Source organism: Mangifera indica, chromosome 3 (assembly GCF_011075055.1).
Source record: "Mangifera indica cultivar Alphonso chromosome 3, CATAS_Mindica_2.1, whole genome shotgun sequence".
NCBI classification, from domain to species: Eukaryota; Viridiplantae; Streptophyta; class Magnoliopsida; order Sapindales; family Anacardiaceae; genus Mangifera; species Mangifera indica.
Genome location: NC_058139.1, coordinates 2,242,285 through 2,258,099, shown reverse-complemented (window position 1 = coordinate 2,258,099; position 15,815 = coordinate 2,242,285). Strand labels below are relative to the sequence as shown.

General features: G+C 33.3%; 3 protein-coding genes across 9 annotated transcripts; all 3 read right to left on the bottom strand.

Moving 5' to 3' along the window:
- Nucleotides 1-1,644: 1,644 nt before the first annotated feature.
- Nucleotides 1,645-3,825, bottom strand: LOC123210432 (NAC domain-containing protein 48-like). Its single transcript, XM_044628781.1, has 4 exons — nucleotides 3,498-3,825; nucleotides 3,136-3,407; nucleotides 2,452-2,596; nucleotides 1,645-2,360 (listed from the first exon to the last, which is right to left on the bottom strand). The coding sequence occupies exons 1-4, from the start codon at nucleotides 3,664-3,666 to the stop codon at nucleotides 1,804-1,806; spliced, it is 1,143 nt and encodes a 380-aa protein (XP_044484716.1). The 5' UTR covers nucleotides 3,667-3,825; the 3' UTR covers nucleotides 1,645-1,803.
- A 2,620-nt stretch (nucleotides 3,826-6,445) lies between these two features.
- On the bottom strand, nucleotides 6,446-15,815 carry LOC123211313. 7 transcript variants are annotated; one of them, XM_044629947.1, is made up of 20 exons: nucleotides 15,718-15,815; nucleotides 15,397-15,595; nucleotides 15,052-15,317; nucleotides 14,312-14,470; nucleotides 14,112-14,231; nucleotides 13,955-14,029; nucleotides 13,783-13,860; nucleotides 13,430-13,537; nucleotides 13,273-13,347; nucleotides 13,101-13,178; nucleotides 12,748-12,855; nucleotides 12,591-12,665; nucleotides 12,419-12,496; nucleotides 12,066-12,173; nucleotides 11,909-11,983; nucleotides 11,737-11,814; nucleotides 7,321-7,398; nucleotides 7,141-7,215; nucleotides 6,974-7,051; nucleotides 6,446-6,853 (listed from the first exon to the last, which is right to left on the bottom strand). In XM_044629947.1, exons 1-20 carry the CDS (start codon nucleotides 15,805-15,807, stop codon nucleotides 6,638-6,640), a joined length of 2,217 nt encoding a protein of 738 aa, XP_044485882.1. In that variant the 5' UTR covers nucleotides 15,808-15,815; the 3' UTR covers nucleotides 6,446-6,637. The 7 variants fall into 7 exon arrangements, with proteins under 7 accessions (XP_044485882.1, XP_044485879.1, XP_044485881.1 ...); XM_044629944.1 differs by having other exon boundaries at nucleotides 7,141-7,398; XM_044629946.1 differs by having other exon boundaries at nucleotides 7,141-7,398; nucleotides 13,454-13,537.
- Nucleotides 7,405-8,987, bottom strand: LOC123211314 (NAC domain-containing protein 69-like). Its single transcript, XM_044629951.1, has 3 exons — nucleotides 8,564-8,987; nucleotides 8,212-8,477; nucleotides 7,405-7,626 (listed from the first exon to the last, which is right to left on the bottom strand). The coding sequence occupies exons 1-3, from the start codon at nucleotides 8,706-8,708 to the stop codon at nucleotides 7,483-7,485; spliced, it is 555 nt and encodes a 184-aa protein (XP_044485886.1). The 5' UTR covers nucleotides 8,709-8,987; the 3' UTR covers nucleotides 7,405-7,482.

Here is a 15,815-nt window from a genome sequence, read left to right as displayed (position 1 = left end):
GTTGTATACCATAGGATATAAGAACACAAAACACCGTCCAGATGGTACATAAGATCGAATTAGTCGATACAGTTCGGATATGAAATATGGTTCCAGCCAGATGAGAAGCAATTGATTCCTAGGTAAGACGTTGTCAATTTTATTCCAGATGAGATGTTATCCATGTCAGTTCAGTTTTTCAAATTGAGGTTAAGAATAGAGTTCAAATTTGATTCGTAACTCAATTCAAATCATGTTAATCATTTGTCACGATGTTATTGTGACTTTTTTTTGATAAAATAATATCATTTTATCAATTACCATAAATTTAAGTTATTAATTCAAACTATAAAGTTAAATCAAGTTTCAAGCTTCAAATTTAGAAACGAGTAAATGTTTGTTACCTTTGGGTTAACAAACTTGAAATGTCTCTTTTTTTATTCGATTCGAACTTAAGTTAGAGACATTCAAACTTGATTCAGTTTATGTCCAGACGAAATTGAGATCAGAAGATGATTAATGTCGAACTCTCAATCAACCCCAATTTTTTGATTTATTGTTATTTTCCTTTGTCATTTCACATTACGCCCACTTTTGATTTGCTATAATTTCTGCCTATCTTCGTATATCTGATTTAGTTTAATTTATCAAATTCATTTAAATAAAATAATATCTTATATTTTATTATTATTATTATTTAATACAATAATTATTATACACAATGAATTACCAAATAAATTTTTTAATAATTTATATTTCTTAAGTGGGTATATATATACATATAAACAAAATCTACAATGGAGATTTCCTACCTGAACTGATCAATAGGATTCCTGTTAATAGGACTTAACAAGTTGAGTTTTCAGATGTTTTGAACAAGATTGTCCAAAGAATCCAACCATTGTTCTCAACAGTGAAAAAGGTTCAGCTTGCTTACAGTGTCAAACAAAACAACCTTATTAATATCATTCCCCTACGGAATTCGATAGTGATTTATACACTTGCTACTGAAGGAATGTCATCGAGTAACTCTTTCATCTATGGATTGAAGTTTCAGACTTTCATTGTCTCTGTTGACAGAAAACAAATTGCAGTCATTACTAAAGTTGGTTTAGTATGAGGAGGAATTGGAACCAATGTCTAGATTGATTGGCGACAGTGATTCAGCAAATTACGGCAATCAGCCAGATCAGATTCTGCTAGTGGCTGAGGTTCTATCTGGGAAATGATCTCTTGGAACAGATTCCAAAAGGTGCCGTTGAAGTTCTAGCAGAAGTAAAGAATCATAGAGAACCAACACTAATTTTTTGAAATATGTTGGCTGGCTAGAATGCTGTAAAGTGAATTATTTTCCAGCCATGGCAAAGTTTGATCAAAAAGTGCCAGAAAGCTACTTACCTGACTCCCAAGGACAAAACAGAGCGACAGACTCTCATTCATCAAATAACATGCATAGTGTTAAAAGAGAGGATAATAGCAGCCTGCACTGCGCCATTTAGATGTTTGCACATACATTGCCGCTTCTCTTAGAACAAAGCTTGATAAGGCAAAAGTTAAAACATACTCACAAGTATCATATCAGAGAGAATAATTTCATATGCGAGGCTTATATATACCTGGTATGAGCGGAGCATGAGAAGCTCTAGTTTTTTGCAAATTATGATATGAACAAATTAACTGAAATCTCATATATGTTCTAAATAACAAACCCAAATTACACATAATGATTACATAGTTCTGAGTACAAATTCTAAAGAACAAAACCAAATAGACACAAAGATTACATAGTTCTGAATACAAAATAAAGGAAGCGTCAATACATTGTCAATAATTCAAAATTGCACCGTAGTTTCCACATGTGATACTATCATACTCAAACATATCTTGTAACCATTTAGGAAATTTGGCATCTGCCTCATTTCTAACCCCACCACAAAATCCTGGAATTGATTTTGATGATTTAAAGTGACGAGTACCATCTATGTGTTCTTCACTAGTGTATACATCTTGGACATTGTAGTCACCAGTAGAGACACCAGAACCTGGGGATTCCTGTTCTGGTGAATTAACTGCTGAGAAAGAGGAGTGAACAAGCCCCTTATATCCGTATAGTGCATTAATTGTTGCTAGGTGTGGAGGATCCACTTGAAAAGTATTTTCTGCAGCATCGTGTGCAATATTGTAGACTGAACAATCACTTGATAGTTCTGTATTAAGTGATTGAAATTGTGGAAATGTATTACCTACAACAGGTAACTCTAGATAAGTATTTTCTACGTCAGGTAACTGAAATTTTGTAGTAGTATTTTCTACGACAGGTAATGGTAACTCTGGAGAAGTATTTCCAACTACAGGTAACTGCAACTCTGGAGACGAATTTTCTGCATAATGATAATGATTTCTATAATTAGAAAACAAATAATTCAGGTAATAATTGAGACTTCAAAGAAGTATTTATTGCGATAAGATTACCATTATCTAAAGTCATATTGTGACTTGGCTGAACTTGACTGATGGTTGATACTCGGAGCTTCTTTTGTTGTCGACCTTTAACATTGGTTGAAGTACGACGCTTCTTATTTCCTTGCTTTTTTACACGACACACAACAAAATCCTTCTACAAAAATTGAAGTTCACAATGGAATGAGTTTGCTATCAATAAATGCCATACTAAAATAAAGTTAACATAAACAATGACAAAATACTGCTTACCAAACTGGAAAATCTGTAGTAGTTTTGGAAAATACTTGAAACCAAAATTAAAATTAACGTTAATATTTTCTCTCATAATTCATGAAAATCAAGTTATTATATATTTAGATATCTTGATTCTCAACAAGAAATTCTTTTTCTTCTACTTCTACCCCAATCCAGTTACCAAAATACAAACTAAGTGCAATTTAAACCACAGAGCTATTATATCATGCAAGACAACATATACTACCAAATGAACTAGATAGCACACAATTGAAGCTTTAGTTTTTAATAATTCAAGAGGCTAAGCAGATCATCTCTCGATTGAAGGAAAGACTCAAGCACTTCAATGTTTAACCAGCAACTCAGAAAGCAAAGAAATAAATACACTTATATTAAGTAGAGACGTTAAAATCAAAGCCAAAAGTACACGAATTTATACAACAACAAAAGCGCATATACCTTATAAAGAGGACTGTCTGTAGCAGAGAACTGATGCATTACCCAGTTAGTTTTAATCTCCTTACAACCACCGGGGCGTTCATAGAAAACCAAAACTCTTTTGTAACCAATTTCCCTTTTGGAGTGTGTGTCCTTGATGGGATAACCTTCACCAGTTAGTTTCCAATAACCTGTCTTAGTTGCTCTGCACACACGTTTGCGATTAGGGTTCATATAATTAGGTGCAGTGAAAAAGCTGCACCATTTTTTATCGGACTGAATTGGAGAAAGTCCTGTACACAATACCCCAATCAAAACAAAGATTAGTAATATTCTTAGACAATTGAAGTAATTTTGGTGAGTGATAGCATGAATCCACTTACTAGATAACTCAGGAGGTTCGAAATCGTGGATATTAATCTCGAAAATAGCAGGGACTGTTATACTAGGGTCACGCCTCTTCTCCTCAAGAAGATGGATGATTTCTTTATCAGTTGGATGAAATCTGAAACCAACAAGAATATCCATATCTGATGCAGCACAACCGAACATAGAGTAACAGCAAGATTTCTCTGGTTTAATTTGATGAAATAATTTGCTCTTACAGAAGAGGGAAGTCGGTGGTCACTTATTTATAGCTATAGAGAACCAGTGCTTTCTCAATGAGTGAAAAGCCAAACGTGGTGCGAGTGACGTTTGATGAATGTGTCACTGTGGTAAGCTTGACTCCCAAGTAATATAAAAATGTCCCAACTTTAATTCTGTTATACTTTTTATCATTTTTTTCATAGAGTAATCCCCACCTTTTGATTGTGGTTTTTCCACAGGAGGGTATTTCCTTCCATCACAAGAAGTTGGAAAATTCAAACTAAGAGGCCCCTTCGCTAGAATCTTCTTCTTCTTTTTCTTGGTAGGTTCCTGATCAACAAGGAATACCTTTTTTTAATTCTTTTCTTGTTATATGATTTCAGGATTACTATGAGTCACCCCACTATTCAAAACAGCAAGATTGCACAACAAGAGTACTCATTTATGTTGGCCACTATTTGAAAGAAACATTCTTGGAAAATGTTCTCTGTTCATATAGCTTTAAGTTTTGACCCTGACCTCTATTATATGATTTGGTTAATATTCAAGGGTTTGAGAACATTCCTGTGCTATTATTTTGTGGGATATTTCTTCATTCAAAGGTTTCTTAGGTTCTTCTGTTAATATGTAGGGAATTTTTTTCTCAGAAGTTGAGCGGGAGAAAATCTAACTAATCATCTGTGACATTAGATGTGAAGAACAAGTTGAGTTTCAATTGTTTCAAGAAATATAACTAATCATCTTTAAACATAAATAAGCATTACTCCAATGGCCCTGTGTTGTGCCAAACCATAACAAGAAAAACACTTCTTTACTTCAAAAGATTACCAGCCTTACTGATGAAATAATAAAAATAACATTTGAACAGAAATGCAATGTTGTCACTAGACTTACCTGATAAATTGGGCCTTTTAATCTCTTGAATATAAATATGAAAAATGGACAGAGAAATCGCAGTCAAATCTCTTTCTGTCCGGAAAATGATGTTTTCATCATCACAAGGAGGGATAGAAATCCTTCAAGATAGCTCAATTCTGGTTCAAAGAACAAAAGAGCCTATACAGAATACTGCAGAAACAGAGTATAAATTGGGTTTGTGGGAAAGATTTAGCATCCAACGTGATAGGGGATTGCTTTATACACATTACACATGAATATGAAAGCATCAAAGCATCCAGCGGACAAGATTGACGGGATATTCTCTCTCTTTTTTTGATTGGTGGAAGACCTGACTAGGTGCTTCTCCAAATGGCCAAACTCAAACGCTTTCCAGAGCATATAATTTCTGTTTTAAATAATTTTTATACTGCCAACCATGTTTCGATATCAAAAGTTATTACAATTATCAATATCTTATAATATAATAAATATCTTATAATATAATATAATGTATATAAAAATAATAAAATTATGTGTACCTATTTTAGATACACAAATGTATACATATTTATATGTATCATCATGTGATTAGATGATTTTAAATTAAGAATAAAATAATAATCAATCATATGATGACATATATGAGTGTGTATATATTTGTGTATCTAAAATAAATACACATAATATTACTCATATAAAAAATGATACATATAATTAGATTTATAAAGATTTGAGTTTACCAATAATTTTAATTTTTTTCATCACAAAAATGAAAAGGAACCACCATTATGAAAAGGTTAAATTTCTATTTCTCACCTGAACTTTCATGAACTAACTATCCCACCCTTTAGATTTGATTTCTTTTTTTTTTTTTTACGTACTTGTCATTCAATTTTGAGGTTAGGTTTAGAGGTTAGAGGTAGAAGAGAGATTGAAATTGATGAAGAATGAAATAGGAAGAAGCTCTTTGAAGTGATGGTGAAGGAGAGTGACTTGTGTTCTGCTTAATAGTCGCTTCAAATTGTTGGCAAGATCTTGGCGTTTCTATGTTTATTTTGATCATTTCATAAATCATAATTGCATAAGGATACATTATAAAATATTTTTAAATTGTTAAGGGTTTTTATTAACACATAGATAATGATTGTAGATAAATAAACCTTTTAAAATTTAAGGAGTAAAACAGTGTTTTTCCATCAAAGTTCCGGTCGAAATAGTCATTTGGCCTTATGGAAAATCACAATGAGCTTCTTCCACTCCAAATCAAACCGGCATTTTGTATGCAGTAAGGTTATTATAGAAGGAAGAGAGAGAGAGAGAGAGATGGGCTCTTGGAACAAAGGCTAAAAAGTGAAAACCCATAACTAGAACATCCTATCTTCCCGGAAAAATGCTTATTAAATAAATAAACAAATATTACATATTATTGTTTTATGTCAAGTATATACCTGACCTCATATGAGCAACATCATTCAATAAAGAAGCACTGCTTTTTGCTCATAATGAATGAATATGAAGAAAAATACCCTAGAAATAGAATAAACATTGCCAATTTGCATTGATGGTGAGTTTTGTATATGGTTTAAGGAGATGTCACCAGGAAAACCTAAAAAATTAACCTTTTCCCTGCTATTATTGCCTTGTTAATGGTTACATTTGAACTTCAAGATTGTTTCCAGAGACATTGGATCCTGATCTATGATTCACAGGGGAAAAGTTGAGGTTTTTGATTTGTAATCCGCTTAGAAAGCAGAGTGCAAAATAGGATTTTATTTTAACACATTATGCAATGGAGTTTTATTACCTGTACATATCAACAGCATTCCCATTAAACAGAGTTTGCAGTTTCCAGTAGATATAAATATGAATGACAAGTTGAATTTTCTGGTGTTTGAAACAAAGTCCAAAAGGATGTAACCATTATTCTCAACAACTACAAAGCACATAATCAGAACACAGCAAAGCAGTCTACAATGTTCATAACCATAATAACATAATCCCCCTTTCTGAATTTATTTATACAATGCTATTGGAGGAAAATCCTAACAAAAGGAAATTAATTCTGGACGTTCCTTTGCAAATTCACGACATCTTCAAGCCCACCAGTGAATTGGTAGCTCCCCATATTACAGTTATTACTAATGCCATTTGCGTACGAGGTATTAAATCCCTGGTGTGGATTATTTGGCAACTGTAGTTGAGGGTCCAAGCTTTGATTCAGCCAATTATAGTAGCTGACTTCTTCAATTTCGTCAGGTTGTTGAGGATACATCTAAGTAAAAATCATAGACAAACAAACAATAATGAATAATAGTTATTTAAATATGGTTTTCATGCACCATGTCCATGTGTAGAAATTGATATTAAAACAAGGCAAGACATTTTCCCTCACCAATGAAGAAGAACTCGGCATAAAATGATTTCTTAGATGATAATCTAATTCATAACTGGATAGTAGTTGAAGTTCTACCTGAAGTAAGGACCATGGATAAAGAAGAATTAGTAGTCTGAACATATTCTTCATGCCCATAAGTTGATATTGAAGAAGTTTTCACTTACCCCAGAAGAAGATTCTAAAAAGGGAATTATAGGTCCAGAAACCAAATTGTTACTAGATAGTGGTGGAGTCTCTACCTGAAGAAAAGCATCATAGACAAACAAAGTATTAGTTGTGTGAATATGTTTTTCAAAGACTATAACTGATACTGAAGACAACCGATAAGGCATGATTTTTCTCACTTGTAAAAATGAACTCTCTGAAATATGCTGTCTAGAATCAGAAATAAAATGTTGACCCATTGGTTGCTGAGATTCAACCTGAACCAAGAACTATAAATAAAAAAAGTACTAATTCTTGATACGTTTCCAACTTGGTATTGAAACATGGCCACAAGACATGTTCTATCTCACCTCTGAAGAAGGATTTTCTGTAACATGACTCACAAAATCTGAAGACAGACCGAGACTGGGTTGACCATCATCAGGTGTTGAAACACTAGACTTCTTTGTTCTTTTTTTTTCTATGTAACAGACAACAAAATTCTTCTACAATAACAAAATATAAAATAAAGGTAAAAACAAAAAATATAAAATGTAATTTGTAGCTGCCTAGAATACCACTTATTTCCTAGACAGAACAAATTTTGATCAGATCTGCCTCTACAGTGCCTACCAGACTTTGATGAGAAACAAAACAACGGACTGATTAACAAATAATTCATAAGCAAATTCTCCCAGTAACATTAGAAATGTTTTTGCACAGAGATTTTGAACTTACAGCAAAAGACACAATTTCTTACATAATTCCGTGGATATAACTGGTAATTAAAATTCAATTATATAAGTTATAAGATGCATACAAATTCATGCACGAACTCATACAACAGATTACAAAAATAAATTTGTTGATCATAATAAATTCTAACTTAGGTGCCTAATCAAAGGAAATCAAGCTTCTAGCACATTCTCCAATCACTTCAATCGTCTACAGGTAAGCAAACAACAGCCCAGAAGTTACAATTCAAAACAAAATCAGGAAAAAAAAAAAACAACTGATCATCAAGCCTAATGTTCAACATTTAACACAAAGAGTAAGGAAGAAGCAAACGAGAATCGAACAAAGTAACACACCTCGTATTGAGGGCTGTCCTTGACATAGAACTCATGCATAACCCAATCAGTCTCAGTCTCCTTAGAAGTTGCTCCACGTCTGCAGAAAACTAATGTCTTTTTGCTTCCGATCACTTGCCCTTTATCCTTCACGTCACAGCCTTTACCGGTTATTTTCCAGTATCCACCACCTGTTGCCCGGTGGACACGTTTACTTTTGGCATACTTATAATACGGTTCAACGAAAAAGTACCACACCTGGTCATCGGAGTTGGTTTCTGAAAGCGCTGCATGACAACTCAGTTCCCATCAGACTCAAAGAAAACAGAGAATTGAAGTTAAAGTTGAAACTTGAAAACACAAAACCACATACTAGGCAAGTCAGAAGGATCAAACTGGTAGATATCAACCTCGTTAATCCCGGGAACAGAGAAATTAGGATGCACCCTCTTCTCCGCGAGAAGAGTGATGATTTTGACACGAAAGAAGTGGTACATCAATCCCACAAGAGAACCCATTTCTGATTCAGCACAAAATAATGAAATTGTTGTCACTGAGCAAGACTGACCGAGTAAATAGGCGGCACTGCTGAGTGAGTGTCAGGGGTCTGTGAATAGCCGCGTGAGAATTTTCAAACTATCAACGTCTAAGGGAGAAACTGACACAAAGGACATCCTTCTTCCGCACTTCATCTAAGGAAAGAAGGCCCCACCGTCTCTTTTTTTCCACCCTGCAGTTAGTGGCTCGACAAGTCCTCTGCTACCTCCAGAATCTTCTTCCCATTTTGTCGTCATCATTTTACTATTTGCTTCATCTTCGGTCCTCCTTCCGATATAAGAAGATAAGTTAAAATTTCTGGTGGGTACCAACATCAAACTCATAATTTATTATTTATATATAATTTATTTTATTTGATATAATTAATTTTATTAAAAAAAATCAATCCAGATAAAATTATTTATTATAAAAAAATAATTTTTTTTTATGTACTAAAATATTTTTAGTATTTTAAATTTTTATAAAATTCAAATATCACTTTATCTTTAAAATATTATTAAATATGTTTTTAATTTTACTTTAAATTAATAATTACATTAAAAATAAATTTAAAAATTGGGAGTTATTGTGAATGATATTCATCACGATGACTAGTTTGGAGCATTTGTTAGACTTGGTCAGACCAATGACTCAATTTTTTTTGGCCAAATGACTATTTCTCACCCAAGTTTAAGTGTATTATCAAAGTTATATTTGTAAGATTTAAAATTTTAAAGGTTTTATCCATTCATTAAAATTTTATTCGTTTACCCTTCTCAGTTTGAAAATCTCACAATTCTCTCCTACTTAAAGTTTGAAAATTAAAATTTTCCCTAGGGCTTATAAATCATCATTGGAGATGATGAATTTCGTTATTTTCAATGGCGTTGACTCTCTTTCCTGACTTAACTCTCCTGTCAATTACTTCTCAACTACCAATGAAAACTATTTCCTCAAACGAAAACGAAATTGTCTTCATCTTAGACGAAAATAACTGTCAAAGGTCTTAAACGGTCGTGTCATCTTTGTCTAAGACCTCTGACGATTGTCTTTGTCCGAGACAAAAACTGTCTGAGAGAAAAACAATTTCATCTTCATTAAAGGAAATAGATTTTGTCGGTAGTTGGAAAGTGATTGACGAGAGAGTTAAGCCAGGAGGGAGAGCCAACGCCAATAAAGACAGTGAAGTTCATCATCTTCGATGACGGTTTGTAAACCTTAAGGGAAAATTTTGATTTTCAAACTTAAAATAGGGGGGGATGCAGGAAAAATTGTGAGATTTTCAAATTGAAAGGGACAAATAAATAAATTTTTTGTTTTTTTATTAAATAACAGTTTTTCTTTAATTTTAACAGAAATTTTTAATAAATAGATAAAACTTTAGATTTTTAAATTTTACATATATGACTTTGAGAGTATACTTAAACTTAGGTGGAAAATAGTCCTTTGGCCATAAAAAATTGAGTCATCGGTCTGACCAAGTCTAACAAATGCTCCAAACTAATCACCGTGGATGATGAATATTATTGACCATAACTCCCAATTTTTTAATTTATTTTTAATGTAATTATTAATTTAAAGTAAAATTGAAAACATATTTAATAATATTTTAAAGATAAAATGATATTTGAATTTTATAAAAATTCAAAATACTAAAAATATTTTAATACATCAAAAAAATTATTATTTTTTATAATAAATAATTTTATTCAGATTGAATTATTATTTTTAAATGAGATTAATTATATCGAATAAAATAAATTTTATATAATAATAAATTATGAGTTTGGTATTGATATCCTACTATATATTTTAACTTATTTTCTTATATTAGGAAGAGGGTGGAAGATGAAGCAAAGAGTAAAAAGATGATGACAAAATGGGAAGAAGATTCTAGAGGAAGCAGAGGACTTGTCGAGCCACTAATGGTAGGATGGAAAAAAAGAGACAGCGTGTCCTTCTTTTTTTAAATTTAATAAAATTTTTTATTAATTGATAATTTTATTTATAATTATAATTAAAATTTTTAATAAATAAATACAATTATAAATTTTCAAACTTCATAACTGTGATTTTGAAAATACGTTTAAACTTGGGGGGAAAATAGTCCTTTGGTCATTTTTTATAATAATTAATGAATATGAAGAAAAAGACCCTTGAATAAACATTGCCATTTCAGTGAATGTGAATTTTGTTTATGGATAAAGGCGGTGTCACCAGGAAAACCTGAAAAATTAACCTTTTCCCTGCTATTACTGCCTTCTTAACGGTTATATTAAAACTTCAAATTTGTTTTCAGAAACATTGGATCCTGATCTTTGATTCACAAGGGAAAAATTCAGGTTTTTGATTAGCAATCAACTGATAAAGGAGTGTAAAATAGGATTTAATTTTTAACAAATTCCACAATGGAGTTTTATCACCTGAAGAACATATCGACAGCATTCCCATTAAGCAGAGCTTGAAGTTTCCAGTAGATATAAATATGAATGACAAGCTGAATTTTCTAGTACTTGAAACAAGGTCCAAAAGGATGTAACCATTATTCTCAACAATTACAGAGCTCATAATCAGAACACAACAAAGCAGTCTACAATGTTCATAACCATAATAACATAATCCCCCTTTCTGAATTTATTTATACAATGCTATTGGAGGAAAATCCTCACAAAAGGATATTAATTCCAGACGTTCCTTTGTGAATTCACGACATCTTCAAGCCCACCAGTGAATTGGTAGCTCCCCATATTACAGTCATTACTAATGACATTTGAGTACGAGAAATTAAATCCCTGGTGTGGATTATTCGGCGACTGCAGTGCAGGGTCCAAGCTCTGATTCAGCCCATTATAGTCGCTGATTTCTTCAAACTGGGTTAGTGGTTGCTGATATATCTGAAGCAAGATTCATCGGCAAACAAGCAATAATAGTTATTTAAATATTGTTTTTACACTCCATGTCGATATGTGAAAAAATGATATTAAGACTATGTAAGACATTTTTCCTCACCTTTGAAGAAGAACCCGCAATGAAATGATTGCTTAGATCATAATCTAATTCGGAATTGGATAGTAGTTGAGGTCCTACCTGAAGTAAGAATCATAGATAAAGAAGAATTAGTAGTCTGAACATGTTCTTCATGCTCATGGGTACAAGTTGATATTGAAGTAGCTTTCCTTACCTCTGAAGAAAATTCTGAAAACGGATTTATTGGTTCAGAAACCAAATTGTTACTGGATGGTGGAGGAGTTTCTTCCTGAAGTAAAGCAACATCGACAAACAAAGCATTAGTTGTGAGAATATGTTTTTCAAAGACTATAATTGATACAGAAGACTACCTCATAAGGCATGTTTGTTCCCACTTGCAAAAATGAATTTTCTGAAATATGCCTCCAATAATCAGTAATCATATGCTGACTCATTGGTTGCCGTTGCTGAGATTCAACCTGAACCAAGAACTATAAATAAAAAAGTACTAATTCTCGCTATGTTTCCGACTTGGTATTGAAAGATGGCCACAAGATATGTTCTATCTCACCTCTGAAGAAGGATTTCTTCAGAGGTGAGATAGAACATATGAAGCAGGAATCATCGACAAACAAGCAATAATAGTTACTTAAATATTGTTTTTATACTCCATGTCGATATGTGAAAAAATGATATTAAGATTATGTAAGACATTTTTCCTCACCTTTGAAGAAGAACCCGCAATGAAATGATTGCTTAGATCATAATCTAATTCGGAATTGGATAGTAGTTGAGGTCCTACCTGAAGAAAGAATCATAGATAAAGAAGAATTAGTAGTCTGAACATGTTCTTCATGCTCATGGGTACAAGTTGATATTGAAGTAGCTTTCCTTACCTCTGAAGAAAATTCTGAAAACGGATTTATTGGTTCAGAAACCAAATTGTTACTGGATGGTGGAGGAGTTTCTTCCTGAAGTAAAGCAACATCGACAAACAAAGCATTAGTTGTGAGAATATGTTTTTCAAAGACTATAATTGATACAGAAGACTACCTCATAAGGCATGTTTGTTCCCACTTGCAAAAATGAATTTTCTGAAATATGCCTCCAATAATCAGTAATCATATGCTGACTCATTGGTTGCCGTTGCTGAGATTCAACCTGAACCAAGAACTATAAATAAAAAAGTACTAATTCTCGCTATGTTTCCGACTTGGTATTGAAAGATGGCCACAAGATATGTTCTATCTCACCTCTGAAGAAGGATTTCTTCAGAGGTGAGATAGAACATATGAAGCAGGAATCATCGACAAACAAGCAATAATAGTTACTTAAATATTGTTTTTATACTCCATGTCGATATGTGAAAAAATGATATTAAGATTATGTAAGACATTTTTCCTCACCTTTGAAGAAGAACCCGCAATGAAATGATTGCTTAGATCATAATCTAATTCGGAATTGGATAGTAGTTGAGGTCCTACCTGAAGTAAGAATCATAGATAAAGAAGAATTAGTAGTCTGAACATGTTCTTCATGCTCATGGGTACAAGTTGATATTGAAGTAGCTTTCCTTACCTCTGAAGAAAATTCTGAAAACGGATTTATTGGTTCAGAAACCAAATTGTTACTGGATGGTGGAGGAGGTTCTTCCTGAAGTAAAGCAACATCGACAAACAAAGCATTAGTTGTGAGAATATGTTTTTCAAAGACTATAATTGATACAGAAGACTACCTCAAAAGGCATGTTTGTTCTCACTTGCAAAAATGAATTTTCTGAAATATGCCTCCAATAATCAGTAATCATATGCTGACTCATTGGTTGCTGTTGCTGAGAATCAACCTGAACCAAGAACTATAAATAAAAAAGTACTAATTCTCGCTATGTTTCCGACTTGGTATTGAAAGATGGCCAAGAGATATGTTCTATCTCACCTCTGAAGAAGGATTTCTTCAGAGGTGAGATAGAACATATGAAGCAGGAATCATCGACAAACAAGCAATAATAGTTATTTAAATATTGTTTTTATACTCCATGTCGATATGTGAAAAAATGATATTAAGATTATGTAAGACATTTTTCCTCACCATTGAAGAAGAACTTGCAATGGAATGATTTCTTAGATCATAATCTAATTTGGAACTGGATAGTAGTTGAGGTCCTACCTGAAGTAAGAATCATAGATAAAGAAGAATTAGTAGTCTGAACATGTTCTTCATGCTCACGGGTACAAGTTGATATTGAAGTAGCTTTCCTTACCTCCGAAGAAAATTCTGAAAACGGATTTATTGGTTCAGAAACCGAATTGTTACTGGATGGTGGGGGAGGTTCTCCCTGAAGTAAAGCAACATCGACAAACAAAGCATTAGTTGTGAGAATATGTTTTTCAAAGACTATAATTGATACAGAAGACTACCTGATAAGGCATGTTTGTTCCCGCTTGCAAAAATGAATTTTCTGAAATATGCCTCCAATAATCAGTAATCATATGCTGGCTCATTGGTTGCTGTCGCTGAGATTCAACCTGAACCAAGAACTATAAATAAAAAAGTACTAATTCTCGCTATGTTTCCGACTTGGTATTGAAAGATGGCCACAAGATATGTTCTATCTCACCTCTGAAGAAGGATTTTCTGTAACATGAGTCACATAATCTGAAGACAGACTGAGATTGGGTTGACCATCATCAGGGGTTAAAACACTAGACTTCTTTCTTCTTCTCACACTAGACTTCATTCTTCTTTTTTTTCCTATGTAACAGACAACGAAATTCTTCTGCAATAACGAAATATAAAATAAAGGTAAAAGCAAAATATATAAATGTAATAACTGCCTCTACAGTGCCGACCAGACTTTAAAAGAGAAACAAAAAAAAGGACTCATTATCAAATAATTCATAAGCAAGATTTATTCTTCCAGTAACATTAGTAATGGTTTTGAACAAAGATCTTGAACTCACAGCAGAGGCCACAATTTCTTACATAATTTCCATGGATATAAGTTATAACTGGTTGTGGTAACTAAACTTCAAGTAGACAAGTAAGATACATACAGATCCCTATATGAACTCATAAAACAGATTACTAAAATAAATTTTTAGATCATAATTAATTCTAATTTAGGTGCCTAATCAAAGGAAATCGAGCTTCTAGCACATTAACCAATCACTTCAATCTTCTACAGGTAAGTCAAACAACAGTCCAGAAAAGTTAAATTAATGCAGCTTGTCACTAGAAGATTTACAATTTAACACAAAATCAGAAAAAAAAAAAAAAAAAGACAACTGGTAATCTAGCCTAAGCTTCAACATTGAACACAAAAGAAGAAACAAATAAGAATCGAACAAAGTAACACACCTCGAAACGAGGGCTGTCTTTGACATAGAACTCATGCATAGCCCAGTCAGTCTCGATCTCCTCAGAAGTTCTTCCACGTCTGCAGAAAACTAATGTCTTTTTGCTTCCGATAACTTTCCCTTTATCCTTCACGTAACGGCGTTGTCCAGTTATTTTCCAGTTTCCTCCTCTTGTTTTTCGGTGGGTAAGTTGACTTTTGGCAGACTTGTAATACCGTTCAACGAAAAAGTACCATACCTGGTTCTCGGAGTTGGTTTCTGAAAGAGCTGCATGACAACTCAGATCCCATCAGACTCAAAGAAAACAGAGAATTGAAGTTAAAGTTGAAAGCACAAACCCACTTACCAGGCAAGTCAGAAGGATCAAATTGGTAGATATCAACCTCGTTGATCCAAGGAACAGAGCGATTAGGGTGAATCCTCTTCTCTGCCAGAAGAGTGATGATTTCGACAGGCATGATGTGAGCCGCCAATCCCACAAGAGAACCCATTTCTGATTCAGCACGAAATAATGAAGTAGCCGCAATAGTAGCTAGCTGTGGTAACTGAGAAAGAGTGTGCGAATAAATAAGCAGCAATGCTGAGCGAGTGCGAGTGTTCTGTGCATAACCGCGTGAAAAATTTTCAAACTATCAACATCAAAGGGAAAAAGTGACACAAAGGATACCTTCTTCCGCAAGAAGGGAGGACCCGCCATCTCTCTTTTTCCACCCTGCAACTGGCCCAGCATTTCCTCTGCTTCCTCTAGAATCTTCATCTCACTTC

Bases quoted from the DNA above. Each gene is read 5' to 3' on its own strand.
- LOC123210432 (XM_044628781.1), bottom strand. From the start codon at position 3,666: ATGTTCGGTTGTGCTGCATCAGATATGGATATTCTTGTTGGTTTCAGA. The intron at 2,597-3,135 runs GTATATGCGCTT...CAATTTTTGTAG, and splicing joins CAGACAGTCCTCTTTATAAG to AAGGATTTTGTTGTGTGTCG. The intron at 2,361-2,451 runs GTAATCTTATCG...ATCATTATGCAG, and splicing joins CAATATGACTTTAGATAATG to AAAATTCGTCTCCAGAGTTG.
- LOC123211313 (XM_044629944.1), bottom strand. From the start codon at position 15,807: ATGAAGATTCTAGAGGAAGCAGAGGAAATGCTGGGCCAGTTGCAGGGT. The intron at 12,856-13,100 runs GTGAGGAAAAAT...TTCTTGGTTCAG, and splicing joins TTGCGGGTTCTTCTTCAAAG to GTTGAATCTCAGCAACGGCA. The intron at 12,666-12,747 runs GTAGTCTTCTGT...GCTTTACTTCAG, and splicing joins GAACAAACATGCCTTATGAG to GAAGAAACTCCTCCACCATC.
- LOC123211314 (XM_044629951.1), bottom strand. From the start codon at position 8,708: ATGGGTTCTCTTGTGGGATTGATGTACCACTTCTTTCGTGTCAAAATC. The intron at 8,478-8,563 runs GTATGTGGTTTT...GTTGTCATGCAG, and splicing joins TGATCCTTCTGACTTGCCTA to CGCTTTCAGAAACCAACTCC. The intron at 7,627-8,211 runs GTGTGTTACTTT...TTGTTATTGTAG, and splicing joins AGGACAGCCCTCAATACGAG to AAGAATTTTGTTGTCTGTTA.